This window comes from Rhyacophila brunnea, unplaced genomic scaffold (assembly GCF_057557595.1).
Source record: "Rhyacophila brunnea isolate RB1 unplaced genomic scaffold, BYU_Rbru_1.0 scaffold_2, whole genome shotgun sequence".
Lineage (NCBI taxonomy): Eukaryota > Metazoa > Arthropoda > Insecta > Trichoptera > Rhyacophilidae > Rhyacophila > Rhyacophila brunnea.
In genome coordinates, this window is record NW_028232859.1 from 34,887,430 (window position 1) to 34,913,659 (window position 26,230).

Below are 26,230 nucleotides of genomic sequence, written 5' to 3' on the forward strand. Positions count from 1 at the left end.
CCTCACAGAACAAATTTTACAGGAGAGGCAAAAAACGTTATTTGAATGATTTTAGTGTAATATTTAAAAAAAAAAAAATAAGCACAGACATTGGGTGCATGATGATTGATGATTTGGTGTAATATATTTTCGATCTAATAATAATTGAAGAAGTTATTACAGAAAAATCATTAAAATTGAGAGTTAATGCTTTTTTTCTTAAATTAAAACTTAATTAATCTCAATTAAAACCTGAATTTAGATAATAATTCGGCATTTGCGGCTTACTTCCTTTTTATAGAACGTGTATTTAGTTGTATACATTGTCAATATCTAATAAAAGCACTTTTCGAAAAATCGAGGGTTACGCCCTTTTTCCTAAACACAGTCGATATGCTATGTCTAGAAGAAAAGTTACGATAAACCTTATAATAGGTACCTACCTAATATAAAAACAGAGTTTTAATATTTTAAGAAAATTAAGCTGAAAGATGAAAGTGACTAATAATTAAATTGGCTACAGGTCAATCTCGCAATGCGAATTCATTAGCCTGGGGTATTCTCGAATGGGTCTGCACTCAGATATAAAAATTCCCCAGATTTACTTAAATGTTCAAACCATGAAATAAGCTTTTTTTGAATAGGTATTCTTTTAGACGTGAACTCTTAATGTGTTGTACTAAATATTAAAGTATCGCTTTCTTTTTTTTTTAAATCATCCATTGCAGGAAACCGAATGTAGAAAAATACCTTCTTTAATTTGTGTAGAGAGTTTATTTACTTATTTTAAAATAGTATTTGACATTAGCGCATCAAGATTTTTTTTAAATTTAATCGCAAATAAATGATATGTTACAGAAATAAGTTATTAATTAAAATATACTATTCCAGAATATTTTATGCCTACCAACTAAAATAAATGTTCAGTAACAATATTAATTATTTTATACTTATATTAGTTTTACATAAATCTGATCGTAGGGAGGTATCAAAAGTCAAAGTTTTTGGTTAGTTTTTCTTGACTGTTAGAGTGACATGTAAAAGGAAAAACGATTTATTTCAGCCAATATTTTCTTTTATCCAATAGAGATACTATTATATATTTTGTAATTTCCTGACGGCAGAGATTTCTCAGATTATAAATTTCCTTCCTTATTGTTTTGATCAGGGAAGTACCTATTACGGATATCAATAAAAATTGGTATTGTAAAGTTTTCATTTATAATATAGGTAGGTATCAATAATGTATGATCAAATGGGGACTATCATGATATTTTTTACTTTGATACCTTTTATAAAATATACACTAGCACGATTATTCCGTATTTTATCTCAATGAATTGTAATTGTACACTTTTAAATACCTACTTTGCAGTAGTCACTGGCGGATTACGAAACTGGTCAATTTTATTCAGTTTAAAAAGATAGTTCACAAAAAAATGGACACCTACGTAAAAATAGGTGAGTTTTAATAAAGCAATGTTAACCAACATTTTTGTCGATAAGACTGCTTTGATTATCTAATAGCCTGGTTAGTTTTAGGGACAGTTTTTTTCTATATCAAATTGTTTTTTTTTTAATTAGAACACTGCCCCTTTTTTAAACATTTATTACCATAAATACCAAAATTTCTTTGTACCATTTTATAAGCACTACAATATATCCGCAGGTTTTAAACATTTTTTCATTATATGCTTTTAGCGGGTTTTAGAAATCATAGATTATTATATAATGTGTGAAATTACACATAGAATGTATACGTCATATTGATCATATATGTGAACTTAGCGATTTTCGAAAGCAAACTCCCGATTTATTTATCAAAAGCTAACAAAATTGCAACGACGAATTTTTTCGTACAATGAGTTTATATAAAAAAAAAAAAAAACTACTATCATCAAAAAAAAATATGATATTAAAAATAAAAATAAATGTATATACTCACCAAATTATTATATCTAATATGTTACCTATTCAATTTTATTTAAGTGCATCTTCAAATAGTTATCAGTTGGATATGATAACTATTTGAAGATATTACTGATATTGATACTTACGGGCCACACAAAATTGTGTTTTTGCTAATTGCTTTTCAAATGAAAATTAACACGTTAATCACAAAATTAATTAAAAGGGCCCGTAAGCATTGGGTTAAGCACAGTATTTATATAATGATATTATATACTTAAGTATTATATAAATCATAGAAATGGAACAACATTCAGTATCCGTTGTCATTATCGTCATCAACCTTTCTTCGCTCACTGCTAAACTCGACGATGCTATATTACAATGATTTGTAATGAATAAGTAAATAAAAATGTAATAAAACATTTCTAACATAGCTGTAGTGCATAAATGATTATAAATCATTATACATTTTTGTTAAATTCTGTTTAAAAAACATGGGTTTCAAGATTTGTTATTATGTCTAGCTACAAGTAGAACTCGGGTACATAGACAAAGTTTGAACTGTCGCAAAATACTATTATCAAATTGATGTTGCTTTTTAATGCATTGTAAAGATTTATTGTTACTATATTTTTTATCAAATTTGCATGAAAAAGTGCTCCACGGACAATTCACCGCGCCCATTCCACCGTGAAGATAATAATGCAGTATGGGGACAATTGATCGCGAGCACAATTATTCACCGTGGAGATAATTCACCTGGAGATTTTATAAAAATATTTACATTGTGTATCATTAACTAATATAGAAAGTTCTCTCGCCTAAAAAAATCATGTTTTTTGACAAATACATTTTTCATAAGCCTGTGAATTATGATTGTCTACCAACCGTTATTAAATCCGATGACATCGTATATCGATGCAGATTTTTTTTTAATTTGTCTCCTGTGACCGTAGCTAGTTTTCGCGAAGTCTTCCAATGTTGCCAGAAACACAAGTCCCGCCTGTACAATGAAGCAAATGTTGCCAGAGTGTACTCCAATTTGTCAGCCGGGCGTGTTGTTGTCGTGTGTTGCCCGCCTGCCGCAAGAGCGCTCCTCCATTCTACTGGAAATGTTCGGCGCGCATTGTATCGGACGTCGAAGTACCTACTCACCGGCCGGTTGAATAATATTAATGACTTCGGCCATGTTTTGTCCTGTTCCAAATTCAAACACAATATTCACAAATTTTCTGCCATCGATTTGTAATACGTTATTGAACAGACATGTAGGCACAACGTCCTGTCCGAACAGCAATCGCCATAATAGGTATTATTAATAATATTGGAATCAAGTAAGTTTCATTGTTCTAGGAAATAGTACCTAACGCTTTAAATAGATAATCTTGCGAAACGGAGCGTTCGATAATTTTCCAAAAGTATGTTCGATATTATCTTAGTATCTTTAGTAGGCATCTTAGGGATTATGCCTCAGATGGACAAAACTATCATTAATTAAAATTTATATAATTTGTTATCAGTTATCACAGAATGTCACTAGATTTCAAAATCAGCCAAGTCCATAATGGATGAATAGGAGAAAAATAGCTTTTTGTTTTCTCAAGGACATAGTCACAAGGGTGAAAGTTTATATTATTTCGTTTGTAGAATCTTTAAAATTAATAAGTTCCACATTTCGATAATGTAGAAATGTCATAAAGCAGTAGTTCTTCAACAATTCACAAAAAAGTCAAAAATACCTAAAGGTTTACTGTTGCGGATTTTGAAATCTAGATAATATTATTAACATGTATTCGTGTTAATTATCATTACGTATAATGATTTGGCATTGGTGTAATGGCATTGGTGTAATGGCATTGGTATTGGTGTTGGTATTGGCATTGGTAAATGTAAAATTGAGATTATATCGTCAGGGCTTATTTTTGAAGTTATACTTCTTTAGGCGCGTTTGGAAAATCAGATCAGAGTGCATTTTTGACGTGTGACATGTAACACATAATTTATTTTTTCACACAAAAATAAACCCACTCGATTGGATTGAACCACCGATTGTTCGGCTATCAGCCTAACGCACTACCATGATACTCCAATCGTGACAATTATACAGTATAATATTATGGTTTAGTTTAGAATTGTTCCGTTGCCTAGGCAGCGAATTTATTATTGTCGGCCATTTGCAATTCCTTACGTAAACAAACTATTAAACGTCATAGTGGCAGTTGTTACATTAAAAATAAAAACAACGATAAATAATTACTTATATAATTGTATAGAAATAAACTAACGGCGTTCCAATAAGCGGTCTTTTTTCTTGAGGATGTAATTTAACAAGATAATTAAGAGCTAGTTGAAGAATCTAGGTTATCAAAAGTTTTGTTTTTGTTTTGTTACGCCAAAGAAGTATAACTGCAATGCACCAAGAACAACGAGTAATTTTTTCATCTCTTTCCGATAAGAAAGCTCACGGTGAACTGGGATACGGTGAAATGTAGTACATACATACCCACCAGCCTTGTTTTAATAATAATTTGTAAATCAAACGTAAAGTCCTTAAATCATAATATTAACCAGTACAAAAACAAATTAAACAGTGTTTCATCCTTAATAATGAGCTAAATATAAACTTTCACCTATATTACAACGCTTTTATTAGCTCGTATTCTTGTTTGTCCGGTGGTTGTTTAGCCAGTACAAATCTTGCAAACGATGTTTAACTAACTTCCCGACTAGCTAGATATTTTAAAATTTTAGAATATATCAGAACACGATGCCAATGCATTCTTTTAATAATTTTAGCCATCTTTAAGCAGAATGGAATTCATTTTCAGTTAATTCTGTTTTGTATGGAAAGTTATTTCAGAAAAATTCGTAAAAAGTAAAAGACTATTATTGGTTGCTAAGGGGGTGGTCCTAGCAACTAAATTATTAATATATACGTGCGTTACAATGGAAATCAAAATGACATTTCAGTATTCTATATTTATTTTGTTTGTTTGTTTGTTTTTTATTTACTTCATATGAAGTACAAGTTTGAGCATATTGAGCATAATAATTGAACAGAAAATTTAAAAACGTTGTATATGAAAAGTTCTTTTTATCTTGTAATTATTTTTGTTACTTCCATCAATATACCTAGTGTGAAAAGGAAAATATATCTAATATTTAATCGCCCCGATTTCGTGGTTTTAATTATAGTCAAAACAAACCATCTGGCATAAACCCCTCCATATCACTATTACGGTCTTTTTATACTATATTGGTACTATACAAAAAATATTTTAACAAATATAACTACATAATACACCAACTCAAATTGGAGAGTTTAGGTCTTAATGAAGAATCGCGCGTCAAAAAGGTCAGAGGAAAGTTCGTTTTTGCGGGCAATACGCTTTCTTGAACACTTGTATAAGAAGCACCGCTCGGCTTAACTCGACTGATCGATACACGAGTAAGTTCACGGACCCGTCGCCATCGCGATTAAAATATCAAAAGAAAATAAAATCCACATGTCGCGAACTTAGCTGATCCACACACGATACATTACAGCATATGATTAGACTTGCGATCACAACACCCACGCGGTGCGTTTAATCGTAGCGCTCTATTAGGTATATAATATTTCAGTATTTTATAGCAGGCATAGGTAGGTATTATAAGGAGAAACTTTAGTAGAATGAGACAGTCACAAGGCTTACAGACATTTTTTCTATATTTTTTTTTACTATGTCTGATCTTAATAATGTAAATTATAAGATCATATTATTATGAGCATTAGTTTTTTTTACGAAAAATGGATGTTAATCACTTGCTCAACTTATTAGGTCCATACTCTGACTGAAACATAAATCAAAAAACATTTTTGTGTATTTTGCGAAGCCCAGGATTCGAACATGGAACCCACGACATTACAATCCGACTCTTACAGAATTAGAAATAATAATACCTAGTTTACTCAAAACTAACCATAATGCACTTGGTTTACTTGGCTTGTGAACCACTCATATAATATTCTAAATTATGGTAGAAAAGAAATAGTGTTTAATACAAATAAAAACAATTAAAAATTAATCAGTCTGAACTGAACCGAAAACCAGAAAACCGTAATTGTTTACGGAATGAAGGCTTTCATTCCATATTCTGAACCGATTTATATTTTTTAACCGGAACTAAAATCGAAACGAAAACATAAGGTTCGTTTATTTTTAAGTGTTAGATATGAATTTGATTTTTATACTACACGGTCATTGATTTTTGCAAATTCCCGGATACGAAACAATTACGCTACCTATTGTCACCCCCAAATACTATTTTTTTTTTTTACAAAGAAATTCGTAAATAGCCTCAAATCATTTTTCTCTAATGATAATTGCCACTCGTTTTCAAAAATCGGTATTTTAATCTTGAGACTGTCACCAAAGCGTAGATGACGTAATTATTTCCCTAAAGTTGGTCGTTTTCATATTTTATTCGAGTTCATGTTCCGGCAGATGGCGCATTATTCTGCCCAAGTGAATGAAATACACTGGCTTTGCTTTAATTAAAAGCTCATTTTAAAAGCGGATAATCGGTGCAACGAATAAACTGAAAAAATATAGAATATCCACGACTCGTGTGTGATATACATACTTCATCTTTATTTTGATTTTCTGTTTTTGACACGAATGAGCACACTATGCTAATTTCACATGTATTTTATTGTGTATGGTAAATTGTACGTAAACATTTCTACTAAATGCCGGCGCTCCATTGGCACGCAAGTCAGACGATTTACAGTCTTCGGACTTTTTTTTCGCGTGGAGCACCCCAGGTCTGCGGACTTTTTAATCCGCAGACCAGGCTCGTTGGATTTCAAACATGTTTGATATTTTACTCGCCGAGCCGCTGAAATTCGTACGTTCACCACGCTTTACCGTCACATTATTTATATCTATGCCGACGGACGACAGCGCCATCAACTGTCATTCAAAGTGTTCGGACATCTCACATCGATAACAACAATGGTAGATCTACGGGTGCATTCGAAAAGTTTCTTGGAAGATTTAATTAGTTGTTTTAAAGACAACCCATCGTTGTGGAAGACGACCAGCCCACTATACAAGAATCGTGATGCCAAGTCCTTGGCGTATGCGGAACTTTTGGAGATTTTAATCAAGGTGGAGCCGCAGGCAAGGGTCGACGATGTTAAAAAGAAAATACAGACATTGAGGTCGGGTTACAGAAAGGAGAGAAATAAAGTAAGGACATCATATCGAAGCGGAGCCGGCACAGACGCAGTTTATCTACCCAAACTGTGGTACTATAAAAATTTGGAGTTCTTGAACGACCAAATGGAAGGTACGTAGGAATGCTTTAAAGCTATTTATTATACACGTGCAGATTATGAAATTGTCGTACCTAGCTCTGAAAGTGACATCGCATTAGATTAGCTACTATTAAGCAATTAAAACATACAGCTATGAATCATTTCTAGTCACAATAAAATTTCTTATTCTTTGCCGAGGTAGGTAATAAATAATAATAATATATAGGTACGAGGGAATGCTTTAAAGCTATTTATTATACACGTGCAGACTATGACATTGTCGTATCTCTGAAAGTGACATCGCATTAGATTAGCTACTATTAAGCAATTAAAACATACAGCTATGAATCATTTCTAGTCACAATAAAATTATTTATTCTTTGCTGAGGTAGGTAAGAAATAATAATATATAGGTACGATCATGGCGGTGGAAGCGCGGCTTATTGAGTCGTGGTCGGGTCCCAGGTTCAAATCCTGGGTCTGACAAGTACACATTGAATTTCAATTTGTGTATGAGTCAGAGTATGGACCTAATATGTTGAGCAAGTGGCTGACATCCATTTCTCGTAAAAACAAAATCTGTCAATACAAACCTCCACTCCGTGGAGGTCCATATTATGATCGGACATGGTCGAAAGAAGAAGAAAAGAAATGATCATAAAATCAAAAATCGCTCGAGTTAGGTTCCTTCAGAGACAATCAATAAATCGTCAATCATCAATCAAAATTAATGGTACAGTTTGGTTATGAGGAATACAGCGGAAAACACATTTTGAAAATACCCGATATACTGGATTACACCAATTATACCAATATCAATATTAACCGTATGAAGGAATGGGTACTTAGGGGAGAGATAATAAAAAACAAGTTTGAGTATTATGTTGTATTTTAACAATTTACATTTTGTTTTACAGAATCGAGCTCAATATCCAGCATGGTGGACGATTTGGAAAACATGTCTCCTGATGAGAGTTACTCCAACTCGTTAAACAACGAAGATTGTATTGAGGTAAAACATTTTAACTAAATTGTTACATTGGTTTAATTTATCTATTGCTTATCATACTTTCTTGCCATGTGACAGCCCCGGTAGTATTAAAATATTTTTTTGGTGCAGGTATTTTTAATCTGCCTTCGTCTAAACGTTTGAAAAAATCAGATTTTCTCAGTACGCCTCCATCAGAAATACGTCCATTTGTTCCAACATCAACATAAATAAATTCATAATTAGCATTTGCAATCGCCATCAAAACAATGCTGTGGAAATGTTTGTAATTATAAAAGTGGGAGCCGGCGCCTGCAGGTGGCACGATTGCAATGTGTTTCCCATCAACTGCGCCCAGGCAATTTGGAAATTGCCATTTACTATTAAATTCTTCTGCAATCGTCTCCATTTCTTCGTGCGTATCAGGGAACTGCAACAAAAAATAATCAACATTTTATTTACAGATAGAATATTCGCCTTCAACATCCACGTTGTCGACTACTCCAAGGTCGAATCTCAATAGAGCACCAAAACCCCCATCGTTCAAACGAAAAAAATCGAATGATAGCGCCAACAAAGTGTTAGAATTAATCACCGACAAACTAAGCAAGACTGAAGATGAATTTGATGTTTTTGGCAAAATGATGGCCATGAAACTACGATCGATGTCACAGGGACAAAGATTGCTGGCCGAGAAGCTGATGCATGAAGTTGCCTTTATGGGACAAAGTGACAAAATAATGCCAGCAACTACTGTTCATACTCAACCAGTTTATCGTATATTAAGCAAAAATGTACAAAAGCCGGTATAATAAATTAATGTTTTTTGTATGAATAAATATCTTGTAAAAATATTTGTTTTTTTGTTTGTTTTTATGCCTATAAACCTTAGCTTAAGCGATACAACAAATGGTAAGTATTTGAGCTATGTTAGCAAACCTATATTATTATGTGGCCTCATTTAGAAATCAAATTCCATGCTTGCTTTTCGAAGAATATGACTAGTATTACAATACATTCAACAGGAATAATTAAGCAGCTTGCTTACAGCCTATATGGAGAGTCCTGGCTAGGTACAGCATTCTAATGGTCTATTGAATATTTAGCATGTCAACGATGGCCTTATTTGTGACTATATATATACCTATCTCAAATGCATCTTGTCTGCCATTCTTATGATGTTGCCGTCTATGATTTATATAGGTAAAACAATCCACTAAACGTTCACTTTATAAGACCAACCAATGTCTACTTGTTAATGATATATTTGTAAATTTGCCCAACTTTATTAGATGACGTATAATATAATACACACCTTGAAATATTCTCCTTTCAAAACGTCAATGATGACTTGGCAAGTTTCGGGAATTATCTTGCCCAGAGTTTGTCTTCCAATCGCAGTTCTATAATGCAAGTCAGTGAATGTTCCGCCGGCAGCCAAAAATCGCAGGGTTGCACATAATCTATCATGAGGAGAAATAGCTTCCCTCATCATAGTATTTTTTTTTTTAATAAATGGGGAGACCAAATTATACAGTTCTGTGTATACATCCTCCGACATTCGCAAATAATTGCGGAAATCGCTCGGTTGCAAACGCAATTCTCGTATTAAATTTGTGTGGGATAATGTCGTTCGTTTCCTTATCCAATGTTTCACCCAGTATTTGTGTACCCTTTGCTTCGTTATTACATTATCTGCCACCCAATAACCCAAAAAACATAAAACGTCGGTATCATTTAACGCCATCACGATTTAACTGTCAGATATACGTATATTATCTATGCTGTCAAAGTCGACTGTTTTACTCGTCAAATTAATTATATACTCGTTTCGTTGAACGTCTGTTGGCCAGTAGCAGAACGTAGAAAAATCTGAAGACTTATTGTCGTCGGACTTTTGGCTCGCCAATGGAGCGCTGGCACAGTTCGGCCAAAAACAATAATTTGTACGTATTATCGATGGCAGAAAAGCTTCGATACCTTAGATCGGTGTTTCCCAACCGACGGTCCGAAAATATTTTCTGTCGATCCAAAAATAGTAATCGCTCATTTTAAAAATAAGAATAATAACCATCTTTAAATTACAAATTCATTACATTATCGTCCGGATTTTTAACCAATTGTTTCATATCAGAATACTTTTTCGGCCATGCCAGTAATAAAAACGAAACAGACCAACCGAATAGGTGTCAATGCAGTGCTTTGTCTCTCTGAAACAGTGTTGCCATCTTTTTCTATGCTGATTATATGACAAAGGAATAAAAATTATAGTATTTCTGAAAAATATTTGGTACAGGCACATTTTTCGTCTTGAATCCTTTAAAATTATTGTATTTTGGTATATTTGGCGTAAAATTAGAGTATTTTACATTTTTCGCGGTACTATAATTATAGTACGGTTGGCATCACTGTTCTGAAACAACACTGAAAGATATAACCACAGATTTTTTATAATTTTAAAAATGTATATTGATTTCTCGAAATTACAGTAGATCTATAATTAACAATTTATTTATTAATCGGTTTCTGATAAATCCATATTGTATTTTTTGTACTCGCAATCAGACTGTTATAATATCTCTTATAATATATGATTAAAAAACTAATAACCAAAAAAACAAAACACTATATAAATATTATATATATATTTTTGAGCGGTCCGTAATATATTTCTCCTATTTTCACCGATCCGGCGATATAGTAAGGTTAGGAAGCAGTCTTTTAAAGCATGTATATATTATATATTTGATACAGTATTCATATTATTAATATGCCACCATCATTATTTCTGCCACTACAACTCTCGGCGGATGTTGGCCTCCTCCAAAAACATTTTACATCATAGACAACCCAGAGCCGATTGCTTTAGCCAAGCATCCTTAAATCCTCCGTGCAGTATCCAGGCATTTCGGTTAATGCCTTTTAGGTTTTCTTTCCCCGTCAGGGGATGCGAATATAGTCCACCTTTATTTACATGTAATTCCGCCAGCACCGTGGTCGATCCAGCGCAATCTCTGCATTTTTATAAATCTATGTCACGTGATATTTTCGTTCCGTTCAGAAGTATGTACGATACAAAAAAGTAACAGCTTTAATACTGGCTTTGCTGATTTCAATTTTAGCATAATTATTAACTTTACGGCTTCTGTTAAATAAATACTTACGTGAATTCACATTTTTACTTTTTTCGTAATATAGATAATAGGTTTTTTTTATTATTGAGGTTTACCACCATGACGTTCTGTACGTTATCTTCTTTTTATAGGCTCATTTTAGCACCTATATAAATCTTACCTACGTTTCGCACCAAAACGTAAATATTTTTGTTGTTTCATTCTTTAAACTCATCCGCGCCAATATTTTTTTTCGAAGTTTCTGGTAAAATCTCAATATACATAATATGTTTTCAATATAAACTTTACTATTGCCCAATATTGATTGGGTAAGATTCAGCACTTATTATTTCACCGGCAACATTGATAAACAAACTTGAAAATTTTGAAAATTAAACGAAAACACCCAATAATGATAAGATAACCTTGTGATAGACGGACGAAAAATTGATGTTAGTAAACAAACATTGATTTTAAGTGAAGTGCTCTCTAAAACTTTGGAGGTCTTTTAATAAGCGTAAAAGCTCTCTTAAATAACTTCAAACTATTTCGCATTTTAAACTGCCGCAGCATATTTTTAAATATGAAAATTAAAAAAGCCATTTATAAAAGGCTTCAAATTATTGGGTAAGTATATATATGCAATAACAGCAAGTATTTTAATAAAAAATCCAGCAAGTATTTTATTAAAAGGGTGGGAACAATTTAATATGAATAGCAAGTAAAAAATGATTATTGGTAAGTATTATAATATAACAATGGAAGTATTTAAATTATGATAGGGAATTATTTAAATAATTTTCGGGAACTATTTAAATAATTAATGGTAAGTATAAATATCAATTTGTCAGTATAAAATCTATTTTGGACAGATTTTTTCTTTTACAGAAATAACTTATTTAGTAGTTTCCTTATTATGTTAAATTTAGTAGGATAGTATTGTTCTTTCTATCTGGCTCTCCAGAACAGATTGTACTATTAGAATGGTATTTCTCTATTATTTCATCCCTTACGCCCATTTAGTGTAGCAGCATTTGTGTATCTATAAAATGGCTCAATGATGTAATTCGAGTCTCCTGAGCAAGCTTCTAGTGCCTTTAAGATACTATTTCATTTTTACTATCAGCTGTAACTTAACTTAACTGCACCTTCCGAACCATCAGTTGTAGGTAGCTGTTAGGCATACACTCTTGATCTAAGCGCACTTCAAAGATATATGTAACCTTACCTTATGAGATTCAAACCCTTAATCTCTACTTCATTGCGGAGTTAAATAAATTGTAGTGTCTACTGTCTATTATATACATTTTCAACTTTGCAATAATAACAAGACATACTTCAGACTTGTATAGTGCTTATTACATATTATTTTCAGTATCATAATTAAATAATAAGACAGACTTCAGTTGTTTACAATAAATGTATTTCTTGTGTTCAAAAATTCACAATAATAATCAATGGTAACAAACATATGACAGACTGAATAAGACGTTTCCTTCATATCATATTATTATGATATGAGATATGAGGATATTCATATCAATTACATACAACCTATTACTAAAGACGACCGATGTCGTACCAATATTTTACATTCAACATTAAAACTGGCGGGCTTATACCGATACTTTGAAATAAATACTTACCATTCATTTAAAATTCTGACAGTTGTTATTTAAAAACTTTTCAAATTTGTCTATTAATACTTGCTTCAAAAATGCACGCCTTTATAAAAGATGTATATTTATTTGCCTTCATAAACCAGTCGTAGTTACAGATGTTTATCGCCTACACCCTACCACCTGCATGAATTATTATTGATATTTGAATCAATAATGCAAATTTAAAAACCATAGTTTGATACTAATTACGCTTACGTGGAATACTGAAAATATCAATAACAAAAATTATTGATAATAATATGACATTAAAAATGTTAATAATTGCGTATTTCATCACAAATAACGTTTTTTAATACGGAATAAAATGCCTCCTTTATAAATTTAAATAACTCTCACCTATAATCAATTAAATGAGTTACCACGCTGGAGTTTTATACCTAATAATGCAGCAACCACCAAGTAATTAAAAAATATTTCAAAATAACATCCACTACATCCTAGTATACACAGATGCATCTGGATTCGGTACTATGGTTTTTAAGACCGATGACCGACGCGATCAACTCCTATTTTTTCTTCGTCCTTCCGATTTTATCGTCATTGATATATTTGGTAACTCTGATTCCTTCGTCCTTGTGATGTGGTCCATCGCAAACATCCTAATTTACCAATATATGCTATTCTAAGCTCCGTAAACAGGTGATAGAGCTCTGAGTTTCTACGTCATTTTCCAAATGCCATTTTCTCTAAAACATATTATTTTTTACTTATTTAATACGACGACAATAAATAATATACTCAAATAACTGGAAAATAAAGTTAAATGCCTCCGGAAAACGGTTATAATACCTTTCTCTAATATTAATCCAGTATGATCCAATTATTATGTTTAGATATGGACTGGAAAATTTTGTTTATATCTTTAGAAGGGGTTTCTAAAAAATGATATTTAAAATTTGTTACACCTTAATTTTTGATTAATTAAAAAAGGGCATAGGAATCTTCTGCGCAACTTATTTATTAAAATTTCTTAATCAGTGGGCACTATCTGGTTTTTAATTTGTCATCAAAAACTTGTAGTTGACAATGTTGATACGGTTTATTATTTATTACCTTAAGATATTTGTCGAAATATCTTTGAATAAAATGATTCCATAGTAGGTATCCAATAGACCAAATTTAAAATCAATTTGTAATTGACGAATATGATGGCATACTCAACTAAATGAACAACTTATTCCGAGCCATTTAATTTAATAATTTGCAAAAATATCGTAAAATAACAAATTTCTTCCCAGAAATATGTTATGTTATAAGGCAATTGTTTTAATTTACTATTATATTATTTGTGAGTACCTATTAAAACTATCATTTAAACACGTACATTCAAAAGCATTTTTATGCTCAAACTTTTTATAATGTATTAAATATAATGGCACATGATTGCGATATAAAATAAAAATACTAGTTAAGTAATAAAATTATATCGATTTTAAGTTATGAATTATTAAATGGGTTTAATAAACATTAAACGTATACTCGAGGCTCTATTTATCGCAAAAGAATGCAAATAAGCTTCCCTGCTAATAAAAATAACACGCGAAGTAATTATTATCGATAGCTATTTATCAAATTTACAAAAGCTATTAAAATTAAGGCCAACGGCCTATGGGGTATAACTGTTATTTTGGTTTATAAATTTTATCATATTGCTCTATCATTATTCTTTTTGTTTTTGTTTTCAGTATGATTGCTGAAGGCATCCCCGTAGACAATCCTCACTTGGTGTTGCTGTTTTTCATGGCTCAGCTGTTTCTTAGAGAACTTGCCAAGTGTCATCGTTTGGTTCAGCTAGTTCCGATGGATATGTCAGGATATTATGGTAAGTACCTAATAATCATTACTTATATTATGATAATTTTCTCTTTTACATTTTTATTCACTTAATTAACTATGGAGATGATAACATAAGAATATCAATACAAAACTAACTGAAGAAGTCTCTTTCTATATGAATAATATTAAGGAAAAAATCATTTTTAATTTATTAAGTTTATTTTAAAATAATATTTACTCATAAAAAGATTACTTTCATACTATTTCCAAGATTCTAAATATTTTTACATTTAATAGTTGGATTATTATTAAGTACATAAATTTAATAAAAAGTAAAATTGATATTAGTCTTACTTTTTCATTTTGAAATTACATTTTTATCATGTTTTATGAAGAATATAATATTATTCTAATAGTTTTTTAATTAGAAATTTAATGATTTGTTTTTATGCAATGTAGTTGCATATATATATATAAGCATTATTATTAGTTAGTTACGACATTAACGCAGCTCAAAAATAATGAATAACCATTACAGAATTTTTCTTTTGCATTTTTCAGGAAGCCGCCTTCGTATTCCCCTATATTTTACAAATAAATCGTATTATTTTTTCAGATAACAGGGCCGGCCCGTCAAATTTAGGAAATGTGATAAGCCAAATTTTGCTGTGTAAGCAAATTACGCCAGATTTTAATCAAGAAGAGCTGTGCAGCATCACAAAGGACTCGCAGGAAATTACGAGGATCTTACACGACTTACAAGAATACATGCCTCAGCAAGAAAACCATTTAGGTAACTACGAGTAGCATAATATTATATTTTATAACCGAAAATAATGTTTAATTTTACCTACTTTAGGTAAAACTTGACAGTCTTAGAAAATCTTCATAAAATAAATTATTTGTCGGCATAAGTTATAAAATATAATATATTAAATTATACAGTTTTCAAAGGAAATCACATTAAGAATATAATAGGGATTGCAATAGGGAGTACAACACTAATACTACGGTAATTTATATTGAATACCGGTATCAAAAAACTTTTATAAACATAAATAAAATAAAAGCGTAAATTTAAATACTGATATCAAAAAACACTTTTACGGTGTACAAACACTTTCCCAATGCCGTCAACTTTTTCACCCAAAATAAAGGAGAATTCTGTCCAAAACCAAAGTCAAAAAAAGACAATTCAAACCAAACCAAGGCCGAGAGGTTTTGTGTTAGATTTTTTTACTTTTTTCGGTTGATTCAGTCATTTTAGATATAAGGTAGGTAGTTTCTTAAATACTTCCGTGTATTTTGAATAATTATTGTTAAAACCGGTGTTTCGGTATCGATTAAAATCAGGATTCAGGTTATTAAAGTATTGGTATTGTACATGTAAAGTGCACGTATTACATTTAGCTGTAACGGAATGGAAATAGATGACCGTATAGCATCTAGATCAAAAAATGCGCATTGTAGACAGACAGAAATGTTCAAAGTTTATTAGATTCAATAAGAACACACATTTAATATTTGATAAGTACGACTTAATACTTACAAGCACCTACCAGAATTTTATATACTTAAATTATACCGGTATTTCGGTATCGAAAAATACTGGGATACCGGTTTTGAAATACCGGTATTGCAATTATGTTCAATGTAGCTCAAGTTCTTCGTCCCATGCGCTACCCGTCTCGCATTCATCTTGTTTCACTGGTCCACGTCAGTTTATGTAGTTATGGTTATAGTAATGCAAAAAAATGTATTTATTTTATTATTTTCAGAGAAAAATATAGCCCTGATTGGCGAAGAAACCAATGGACAATGGTCCGGGAAAACGAGACGAGGGTCCCTTTACAAGAATATGGGTTTGCTGTGCTGCATGTCCAGGCCGAATTATCTCTGAGGGTCAATCACGGCAAGCGGAGTCGGAGGGACCCCGCCAAATTCACTCCGTGTCGCCGCCAACTAGATATGTGATGATGATTACCATTGATCTATCTACGCGCTTGTGAGAAGCTACATAATATTGTGACCAGACCTAATCTAATTAGCATTTAAAATAACAACAAAAAACATTGCTCTCTCTTTCAGTTGATACCAAAAAGACTAATTTTATTTTATTGTATAAAAGCAATATTGTTATCAACGCGTACGACGAGCGAAAAGCGAATGAATTTTCGTCGTCTTGCATCAATGGCGAAGACTACATGTTAAACTTATAATAAACGAAACGAATAAATAAACCCTCAAACAATTATTATTATAAACGTGCTTTAATAATATATATCTGCAGTACCTATATACCTATTACCTAGTAACACCAAGTAACGCTTAATATTAGGCATAACTTGAAATTTCCAGAATTAACTGAATAATTTCAATGTATATGGTTTAGGTATTTACGCTAATCGCTGTTTCTTACGTCTAAATGTCAGTACCTACTTATCTACTTACTGATGAAATAACCAATCAGTCTGCCTCCGTGTCAACTGCTTACGTACCGTAAAACTGTATTACTTGAGACAGTGGGTAACTTGAGAAAAAATGACCTGTTGTCCTTTTTTCATTGTCGTAACATTATCACAGTGACCTCACTTTTAATTTTTAGTCTGAATGAAAGAGTGCATATGTGTCTCTCGTTTACAATTCTCCCAAGACATTTAAATCACAGGTAAAAAGCAAAGTCTTTATTATAATTTCAGTAAATTAAACGTAGAAAAATAGTCCTAACATAACTTCATCGCCAACTTATACTTTCAATTGTTTTTAACGATTTTTGTTTAGCATCTGACCTAATCTCACCCTTTGAAATTTCGAAACCATACTTTAAATTAATATTGCCAGCATTGCTAAAATTTTATTCCCACTTTTGTTAAAAAAACATCGAAGTGCGTTTAACTTGAGACATGTCTACAACGAGAGTGACTATACACTTCATGACTCTTCTAATGATGAATTTGTGGATGAAGAATTTATTGATAATCCAGAAGATGAAATTCTCAATGATCCTGAAGAAAATACTATAAATGATGAACCGAATTCAAAAGATATGAGCGAACTAAGTTGTGGGGATTTTATGGCATTATTATTAGTGTACCTACAACCAGAAAACAAAAAAAAAAGTTTCATTGCGAAAGTTTTGACTATCTATACGAATACGTCTCCTTGGACTGCAGAATGCAAGTTCATGAGGAACTTCGGCAGGAATCAAAATGTATATATTATCTTCCCCGCTGTTGACGATATCTATACAGTAAATATAGATAGCTTCAAGGAAATTTTGAGAAGAGAGGGCGATACGTGTTTCCATATGAGATGCCCTAGTTATTGATAAGATCTTCTAATGACGTTTTCTTTTGTATTTTTATTATTTGTATTATAAACTTACTGTATGACTATAATTTTATTAAAAGTATTTTTGCTTTTCATGTATTGGTTCTCTTATAAAATCCAAATCCTTGCCGAATTAAAAAAAAAAATACACAGAAAGATCCGGAGACTTCTATGGTTTGTCCCAAGTAACATCAATGATTGAAAATATTTTATTTTGTTACTAAAAACACCTCTGTCTCAAGTATGACAACATTGTGGGTAACTTGATACAAGTGGTTTTTTTAATATTAAAACCATAAATAAATAAAACAAAAAAAACCCATAAATCAAAGTAATAATTTTTTTTATTTATGTTTAAATAAAAAAGTCGTTGCCATAGATTCACCAAAAGTGTCTCAAGTAATACACTTTTACGGTACTTATTACGTTTAGAAAATTCTTGTATATAAAGGGTTATCAAATAAGAAATATTTACATATTATACTGAACTATTCTCTCAATAAGTTGATTATGTCACGAGTTGCACCATTTTATTGAAACCACATATAATCCAGATTAAAATTATCTAATCCATGCCAGGAAAAATCAGTAATCATGTTTCTGTAGTGCTCTACATTGGCAGTAACTGTATTGCCACTATACCGAACTGCTAATTTTTGTTAATGTAAAGGTGCTTCAAGAATAGCGTATGGGTTTTTATTTCTCCAAATGCGACAATTGTGCCTATTTTATGAAGCCATTTTACAAAAAATTACCTTCAAAGGCTGAAGTTGATTTTTTTTTATGAAATAATGTTTCAGGTTGCTCTAAAGTCCAATCAACAAAATTTAAGTTCTTGTTTTAACTGTATTTTACACTCCTTCAAATGCAAATCTCTATAAAGAATATGCACAATGTAGAACATGTAGTGCCATAATAAAATCCAAGTTCTTCAAGTCCAAGTAGTACATTTACGTTTTGGACAGGTTGGATTTTTAACATCATAAACATTACCATTTGACTCGAATTGTCGAACTAAATTATGAATAGTAAGCTCTTTCGTAATTTATTCGATTAACTAAGTAAGTAGTTAATTAAGATAAATCGATTATTTTGACCATCAATTCCACGTAATGCCGAATCGAATAAATTCATTATTGTTACGATAAATTTTAACACTTTGTATACATTGTACAACTGTAAATGTATATTTTCATGATGATTTGTCAAACAATAATGAACACAAATGTCAATTTTGGTGGGAGTCAGAAAAAAATTACCGCTATGACGTTTTAAAAATCTATAGCATCTACTAATTTGATAACCTTTTAATTAAATTGTTTTTACAAGTCAAGGTACGCGTTAAACAATCGTTTAATATCGAGTCTTCGTCATTGCTCTGCATTATAATAGATCAATGATGTCAATCGAAATAAACCATATTAATTATTGTGTCAAAAATTAATAATCATTCATTGTATTAAATTTCGCAACATGACTTTTTAAAATATCAGTAAGTTACTAATAATAATAATTTTATTATTCATACGAATTTATGCGAATTATAATATTATCATAATAAGTATTTTTACTATCGTTAATGCCATCATTATCTTACAATAAGTAGGTTAAACAAATAATACACAAGTCATTTTAAATATATTATTAGTTATTAGTTATTACTTATGTAATAAATAAAGCTATGGTTGGTCCACGTAACCCAATAATTAGTACCACTTACTTTTGGATGATCATAACATATAATTACTTTATGGGTATTATTAGTTATTACTGCCACGGTTTATATATAGGTACATATATCACTTTAGGCCCGTGGCTAAAGATATTATTTGGCTAAGCATATTTTTTTTTAAATGCTAGCGACCGTGATAGAAATTATTGATTTTGCCTTGTATCATACATACTAGTTACCCATAAACTGTGAAATTGTGTTATCTGTAGACTTCACTGGAATCATTCTACAGTGGCAACATAAGGAATTCATATGTGTTGGTATTGCTTGTTACAATACCTCTTTCTATACTATAAAACAATACAAACAAATACTACGAATGATTTTTCCAATGTCCACTATAGAATGATTCCAGTCATCTGGTGAAAAAATATTTATTTTTATTTTTAAGAAATGTTTTGTTAGATCAGGTGAAAAGCTTATTTTAGTTTAATAAATTGATTTAAAATATTTACATGATAATCCATTTTGTTGTAATGCTCTTAATTGTATTTTTAATACGATGCTAATTAATAATACCTATCTAAAGTGACTCGGATGGTATTACAAAATATATAATAATCATACAATACCCCTTGCAGTCAAAAAGCATGTGGGCTAAAAATTTATTTTTTAGCTTTAGTACCTACAACCATTCGCCATATTATATCTATAACGATCAATTTATACCTAATATACATAACAATAGTCTATTATTTATATGAAAAATCGGTAAAACTCGATTAAATTGTTGTATACATAGAAAAGTCATTTAATTAAACATATTACATAATAATATATAACACTAGTTTATTATCTTTATTTGGAATATGAATAATGGATGCGTAGGTTCCATCTTTCGGCATTTTCGGGCGTCATATACAATAACGATATGTACCTACCGATACAACATTGCCAATTTTTTTTTTAATAATATTTACATAAACTAAAAATATGTCGAAGTGCGCAAACTTGGTATGTACTTATATGGAAGTGGAATTTCAAATAGCTCTAATTATTCTAAAACCATTTCCATCAAAGCACCCCCAATCGATAGTTCTACTTTTAAAGTAAGTGTTTGAATAATGTAAAAAATTAAAACCTGTAAAAATACCATGTAAGTACCTACCCCATAAATAAACTTGTCTAAGGATAAAATCCATCTCATGAATCACACCAAATATTAGTAAGTATTACCTAATAAGAATTAATTTTTTTATTCATGCCTAAATTAATATACCTACTAAGTATGAATTTTAAAATTATATAATGTAAAATATTTCAATTAATATCGTGCTATTACATATATCGTATGTTGACCATTATAATATTATAATTTTTATCCAAATCGGTATTATAATTATTTTTGCTGTGCTCTTGATAATTATTGCTTTTACCGAAATAAGACTAGTCGATAAATTCTAATACGATAATGTATAATTCAATAGTTTGTGATACCTATCAGTTTGTCAAAAAAACGTACATATATATCACGAAGACAAAACTCATTTTCTGCTTTTAATAAAACCCTACAAAACCGGTTTCTTGTAATAAAGCCCCTGAAAAATTAACAGGATCATTAATTTTTTAAAATAATATTTGATCAATCTTGATAGAAAGATAATATTAATTATTATTACATACTGCTACACGCAATAGTATTATTATAGAGTTCATTTTATTTTAGATATCAAAGATTTTTTTGTTGTTGAATGCCTGTGCCTAGCTGTAAATCATCCCCAATATATATCCTGGATCAATACGATTATTACCTAATAATAAACAAGGTATCACAATGTGCTCTGTTTATTTATATTTACCTACAATCTACATAATCGTTATCCATAGATAATATAATAAATCGTTTCCGGTTACAAAGTTGAGTCTCACTTTACCAGGGCTATGTAACTTATTGGCGGATTAACATCACAATTTGAAAAAGGGAGATAATTGTATTATAATCATAATTTTCGCACTTACACAGTATACGACCGGCATTATTTTTGATTTTTGTGATATATTACTTACTGAGAACGGATTATCGACATTTTATTTTACAATTTAGCTAATTATCAATATTCTCGTAATCTGTAAATATCCACCACGTGCAGTGAAATTGGGAAAGAAATGAGGTGTTTTCAAATTATGAATAGTATAACAATAATTATCTAATTTTGAATATATTCATTGGACTTGTGGATGAACAGGGAAATCGATTACATTGGGAATAGATTTTCCTATCCATCTTGGCAAATCAAAACTCATTGTATAAGGAAAGTTGGTTATTTACTTATATTTACATAATATGTTTACACAAATCCATTGTTTTGAAGAAAGAATAAATAAAATATGCATTTATTTTACAATAGACTATATACCTACTTAAGTATATTAAAAATGTATTGACATTTACAATCATTATTATTATTTACCAATTTAAAACAATAAATTAATTTTTTTTTTGTTTGTGGCTTAATATAATATATATAAATATTCTTTAATTTTGCCAAAATCTTGCGAGTTATCAGTATTTTGTCAGTTAATAAAGGATATGTATTACAGTACGTCTTGATAATTATAGTTTTGAAGACCATCGCGAATATGAATAATATTATAGTAATATTTCACCATGAAATAATTATTAATATATTGAATATTGTAACATATTATTATTTATTTATTTGAACGATTTTGTTATGTACTTGGATTATTATTTTTAAAACATATTGTAAAATATATTTAAAATATGATTTTTAAAAGTGTAATTGTGGAAAAGGGATCAAGCTATATTTAGATGTTGGTGAAACTCATGATCGTAAAATCAATTATTAGAAACAATGTGATAGTCGATTTAATTATTTATCTAGAATAAATTTTAAGTATCTTAAAGTGTTCATTATTTGTTTTGTATAAAAACGTGAAAATTTATTTATTGAGTAAGAATATAATTAAATTAAAGAAAATTCTAACCAATGCTTCACTAGGTTCTAAGATCAGATACAAAGTTTCTTTTTGAATAATATAATATACATATGAGTGAGTACCTTCGGCTTCTAATTTATATTATTTGCATTTTTTTTTTGATAAATAAGTAACATATTAAAAAAACATTTTTACATTAAGTGGACACACGATTGAATGTAATGAGAATTTTCAGGGAAAGGCTTGGTCAATACAAGAATGTACAATTATTAGTAAGATATAGCCCTGTAAAAGTTGTAACTAAATTATTTAATATCTACTCGAAAATGAAGTATGTAACGCCGGTGGAAAAACATCGGGTGGGATCACTATATTGCAAATAATTTATATTGAAATATATTCTGTAGCTAGTATTAATTGATTTCACTCTTATAATTCTTGATGGAACGACATGTTACTAGAAATAACAAACACATCGCCCCGATGGATATTCTCAATTGGGAATGTCCGTCAGAACGAAACCGGTCATGGTTATAATATATCGTGGAATCAAGTATAAATCAAATTATAACTTAACATTTTGTGTTTGTTATTTCTAATACCTATAATGTAATAATTATGTTACTACATTATAAAAACTTTCATTTTCTTATCTATGCCTTCTGACAGATGAAAGTGTACAGGTTCAAGCTTTTTTTATCGGAGAATTTTTTCCTTATGCAGATTAAAATATGCAAATTCCCTGCATAAATAGAATATAACAAGATATTCTGTACTCACAAATCACGCTATTTAAAAAAAATCTGTCATTCACATATAATGTGATAATTGTGACCTAGATATTTAAACTTCTGTTAAAAATGTGTGCTATAAATCATAACAATTCTATATATTATATTATTATGTATTAATTTAAATAGCACTAAATCAACAATTCGCAGTGACTTCAATAATACTATACACGCTGGCAAATTAAATTTTATTTACATATTCCTTAACTGAATTTTCGGAAATCAACATTAGGTAGAAACTTAAACAAACTTTTGATGTATTATATTATCTCGAACTTTTCGATACATTATAGTAATATTACATATCTATAGTATAATACAGTGCTTCCCAAATCATTTTCGCGTCACGGCACACTATTCAAATTATAAAAAATGCGCCACAAAAACTGACATACGTAACTAACAGTTTTCTTTTTTATTTTAAATTATCTGATTTTGAGTATTTCTATGACATTGGTACTTGCATTGCGTTCCGCACAACCATTTCTATGTTGGGGTCGATGCTTGAAAGAGCCACCTACTCACATTTGCTTATCGAGATAGTATCCTATGATCTTTTTGAATTATTTATCACTTCCATTGACGAGAAAGATTGTTCACAGCGATTATCGGTTGCAAATGATTGATCCAATAGTCGGATCTCGTATTTTATAGTCAACCAGAATTCAGAGAATTGGGTATCTTTGTACTAAACTTCAAGCATTTTATAATAATTCCTCACTTAATCTAGGAGCTCTTCTTTATTGCAATGAAATAAGGATTTTCGAAATATATTGAGATATTGATGCAAAACGATTTCGAATCCAATCGATCTTTTGCGAATCGAATCGACTGTCGAGTATGCTCAAATAAATGTTGCTACACTAGTTCCCATGATGGTTGAGCGGTAACGTGGCGGTTTATAATGCCGTGTGTTGCAAAAGTCTGGCAAATTCACATATTTTTCGTTTAATTTTTTGACCCAGATCATGAGCCTAATAACTTGGGCAAGTGGCTAACATCCATTTCTCGTATAAACAAAAATCTGTTAATACAAACTCCATCATGTGGAGTTCCGTAAGATCTTTTTAGGATCTAACGTGGTAAAGGAATACTAGTGCTATTAAATATTTGCTCGGCTTGGAAATATTGTGGCGGTTGTATATTATAAGATGGATATTAATAATATAATATTTCTAAAGAATAAGCATACATTTAAATCCATTGACTAAAGTCAATAATGACATCATGGTAGTATATTTTATCACGATCCTTTAAATAATTTAAATTCCGTCACACCAAATGCAATGAATCACGCGAAGTTGGGCAACAATGTATTGCGGCACGCCGGTTGGGAAACTCTGGATTAATATACCTAACTACCTAACTCTCTTTAATATCGTTTGTTCAATAACTACTGAGTACCCACTTACAAATTATTAATATAAATTTCAAAATAGTTATTACTACGTAGGTACTGTTATTGTAGGGCAATATTAAATTTGGATGGTAATCAAAATATAATTTTGCCTTTTATAATAATAATGATATTATCATACGTAACTATAATCGCAAAAACATATGTTTAATTTTATTATACTATTTTTTTATGTTTAAATTGTATTTAATATTTTAATTCCAGTGTACTAAGAAAGTAGTACGTATACCAGCGGTGGCGAACCTAAGCACGCATGCCACACGCGCGGTAATTTTTCCGGCACGCGAAATAATCTTCGATGAAATCAATGTAATAAAATAAATTTTCAAATTTTTACAAGAGAATATTGGCTATTTTTGCATTCTTGCAATACGAAGTCCTGAAATCTTCGTTTTGAGATAATAGTGTCTACACATAACGTGCCATTTAAAATATTATTTGAGATGTAATACGTATCACTGTTAAAATATTTCTAGTTTCATCTAATGGTCGAGATTTTTTTTTTGCTGGTACCTATATATAAAATTGTACATTTGAACTGGCATCTGGATGACGCTCTTTTCCCGGATAACTGTATTTTATTTAAATGCAACGTGTCAATATCATTAGCTGTGAAACAGTTATAATTTATTCAATACACAATATTAGGTGCATGGTTAGAAACTATCATAAAATAAAATGTTTTAAAATATATTATTTCATGTAAATACAAATAATTTATTGAATGTGTGATTAGACAAATGACACATTTCAAATGGAGTCGGATTCTTATGTCTTCTGTAAAATATTTAAAATTTAATACCTACCTATTGTATTGTTATTTAATAAGTCGCAAAACACATAGAAAATTAATATTATGGTCAATTTCATTAGATAAGTTAGTCATTTCATCACGGAATAGATGAATTATTTTCAATATAATATTCACGACTCAAAAATATAATCAATATTTAAAATTGTTACAGTCATAATATAATATTATTTCGTTTGTTCAGTATCTACCTAAATAAATTTACTTTGTTTCCAAAGCTACAACCTTATCACTAATTTTATTATTTAAAATACTTAATACATAAGAAAAATGTTACTAGATACCTACCTATTATTGTTATATTTTGTTCATCAGCTATAGATATGTATTTCAGTAAGAAAAAATCATTAAATAAATTTTATCCATTACTACTTCAGTACTTTTTACTTCATCACACCTATCCCAGAGATAATTAAATACAGTGTTTCAGAAAATTGATATAAAAATACATTTTTCTCTCTCACTTGGGAACAGCACTCGACATGGAAAATTTTACG

General features: G+C 30.4%; 1 protein-coding gene and 2 long non-coding RNA genes across 3 annotated transcripts in view; 2 read left to right on the plus strand and 1 right to left on the minus strand.

Annotated features, from left to right (window-relative positions):
• Positions 1-18,212, plus strand: part of LOC147072228 (uncharacterized) — a 263,725-nt gene extending 245,513 nt beyond the window's left edge. Inside the window, exons 3-5 of the mRNA XM_085947356.1 lie at positions 14,661-14,797; positions 15,368-15,544; positions 16,530-18,212. Coding sequence (XP_085803482.1) covers positions 14,661-14,797; positions 15,368-15,544; positions 16,530-16,651 — 436 coding nt within the window. The 3' untranslated portion in view covers positions 16,652-18,212. The remainder of the gene's footprint in view (positions 1-14,660; positions 14,798-15,367; positions 15,545-16,529) is intronic.
• LOC147072229 (uncharacterized) lies at positions 6,873-9,027 on the plus strand. Its single transcript, XR_015070665.1, has 3 exons — positions 6,873-7,224; positions 8,110-8,204; positions 8,645-9,027. It is a non-coding gene; the product is annotated as an uncharacterized LOC147072229 (long non-coding RNA).
• LOC147072230 (uncharacterized) lies at positions 8,064-9,939 on the minus strand. The gene is made up of 2 exons (XR_015070666.1): positions 9,496-9,939; positions 8,064-8,610 (listed from the first exon to the last, which is right to left on the minus strand). It is a non-coding gene; the product is annotated as an uncharacterized LOC147072230 (long non-coding RNA).
• Positions 18,213-26,230: the final 8,018 nt, after the last annotated feature.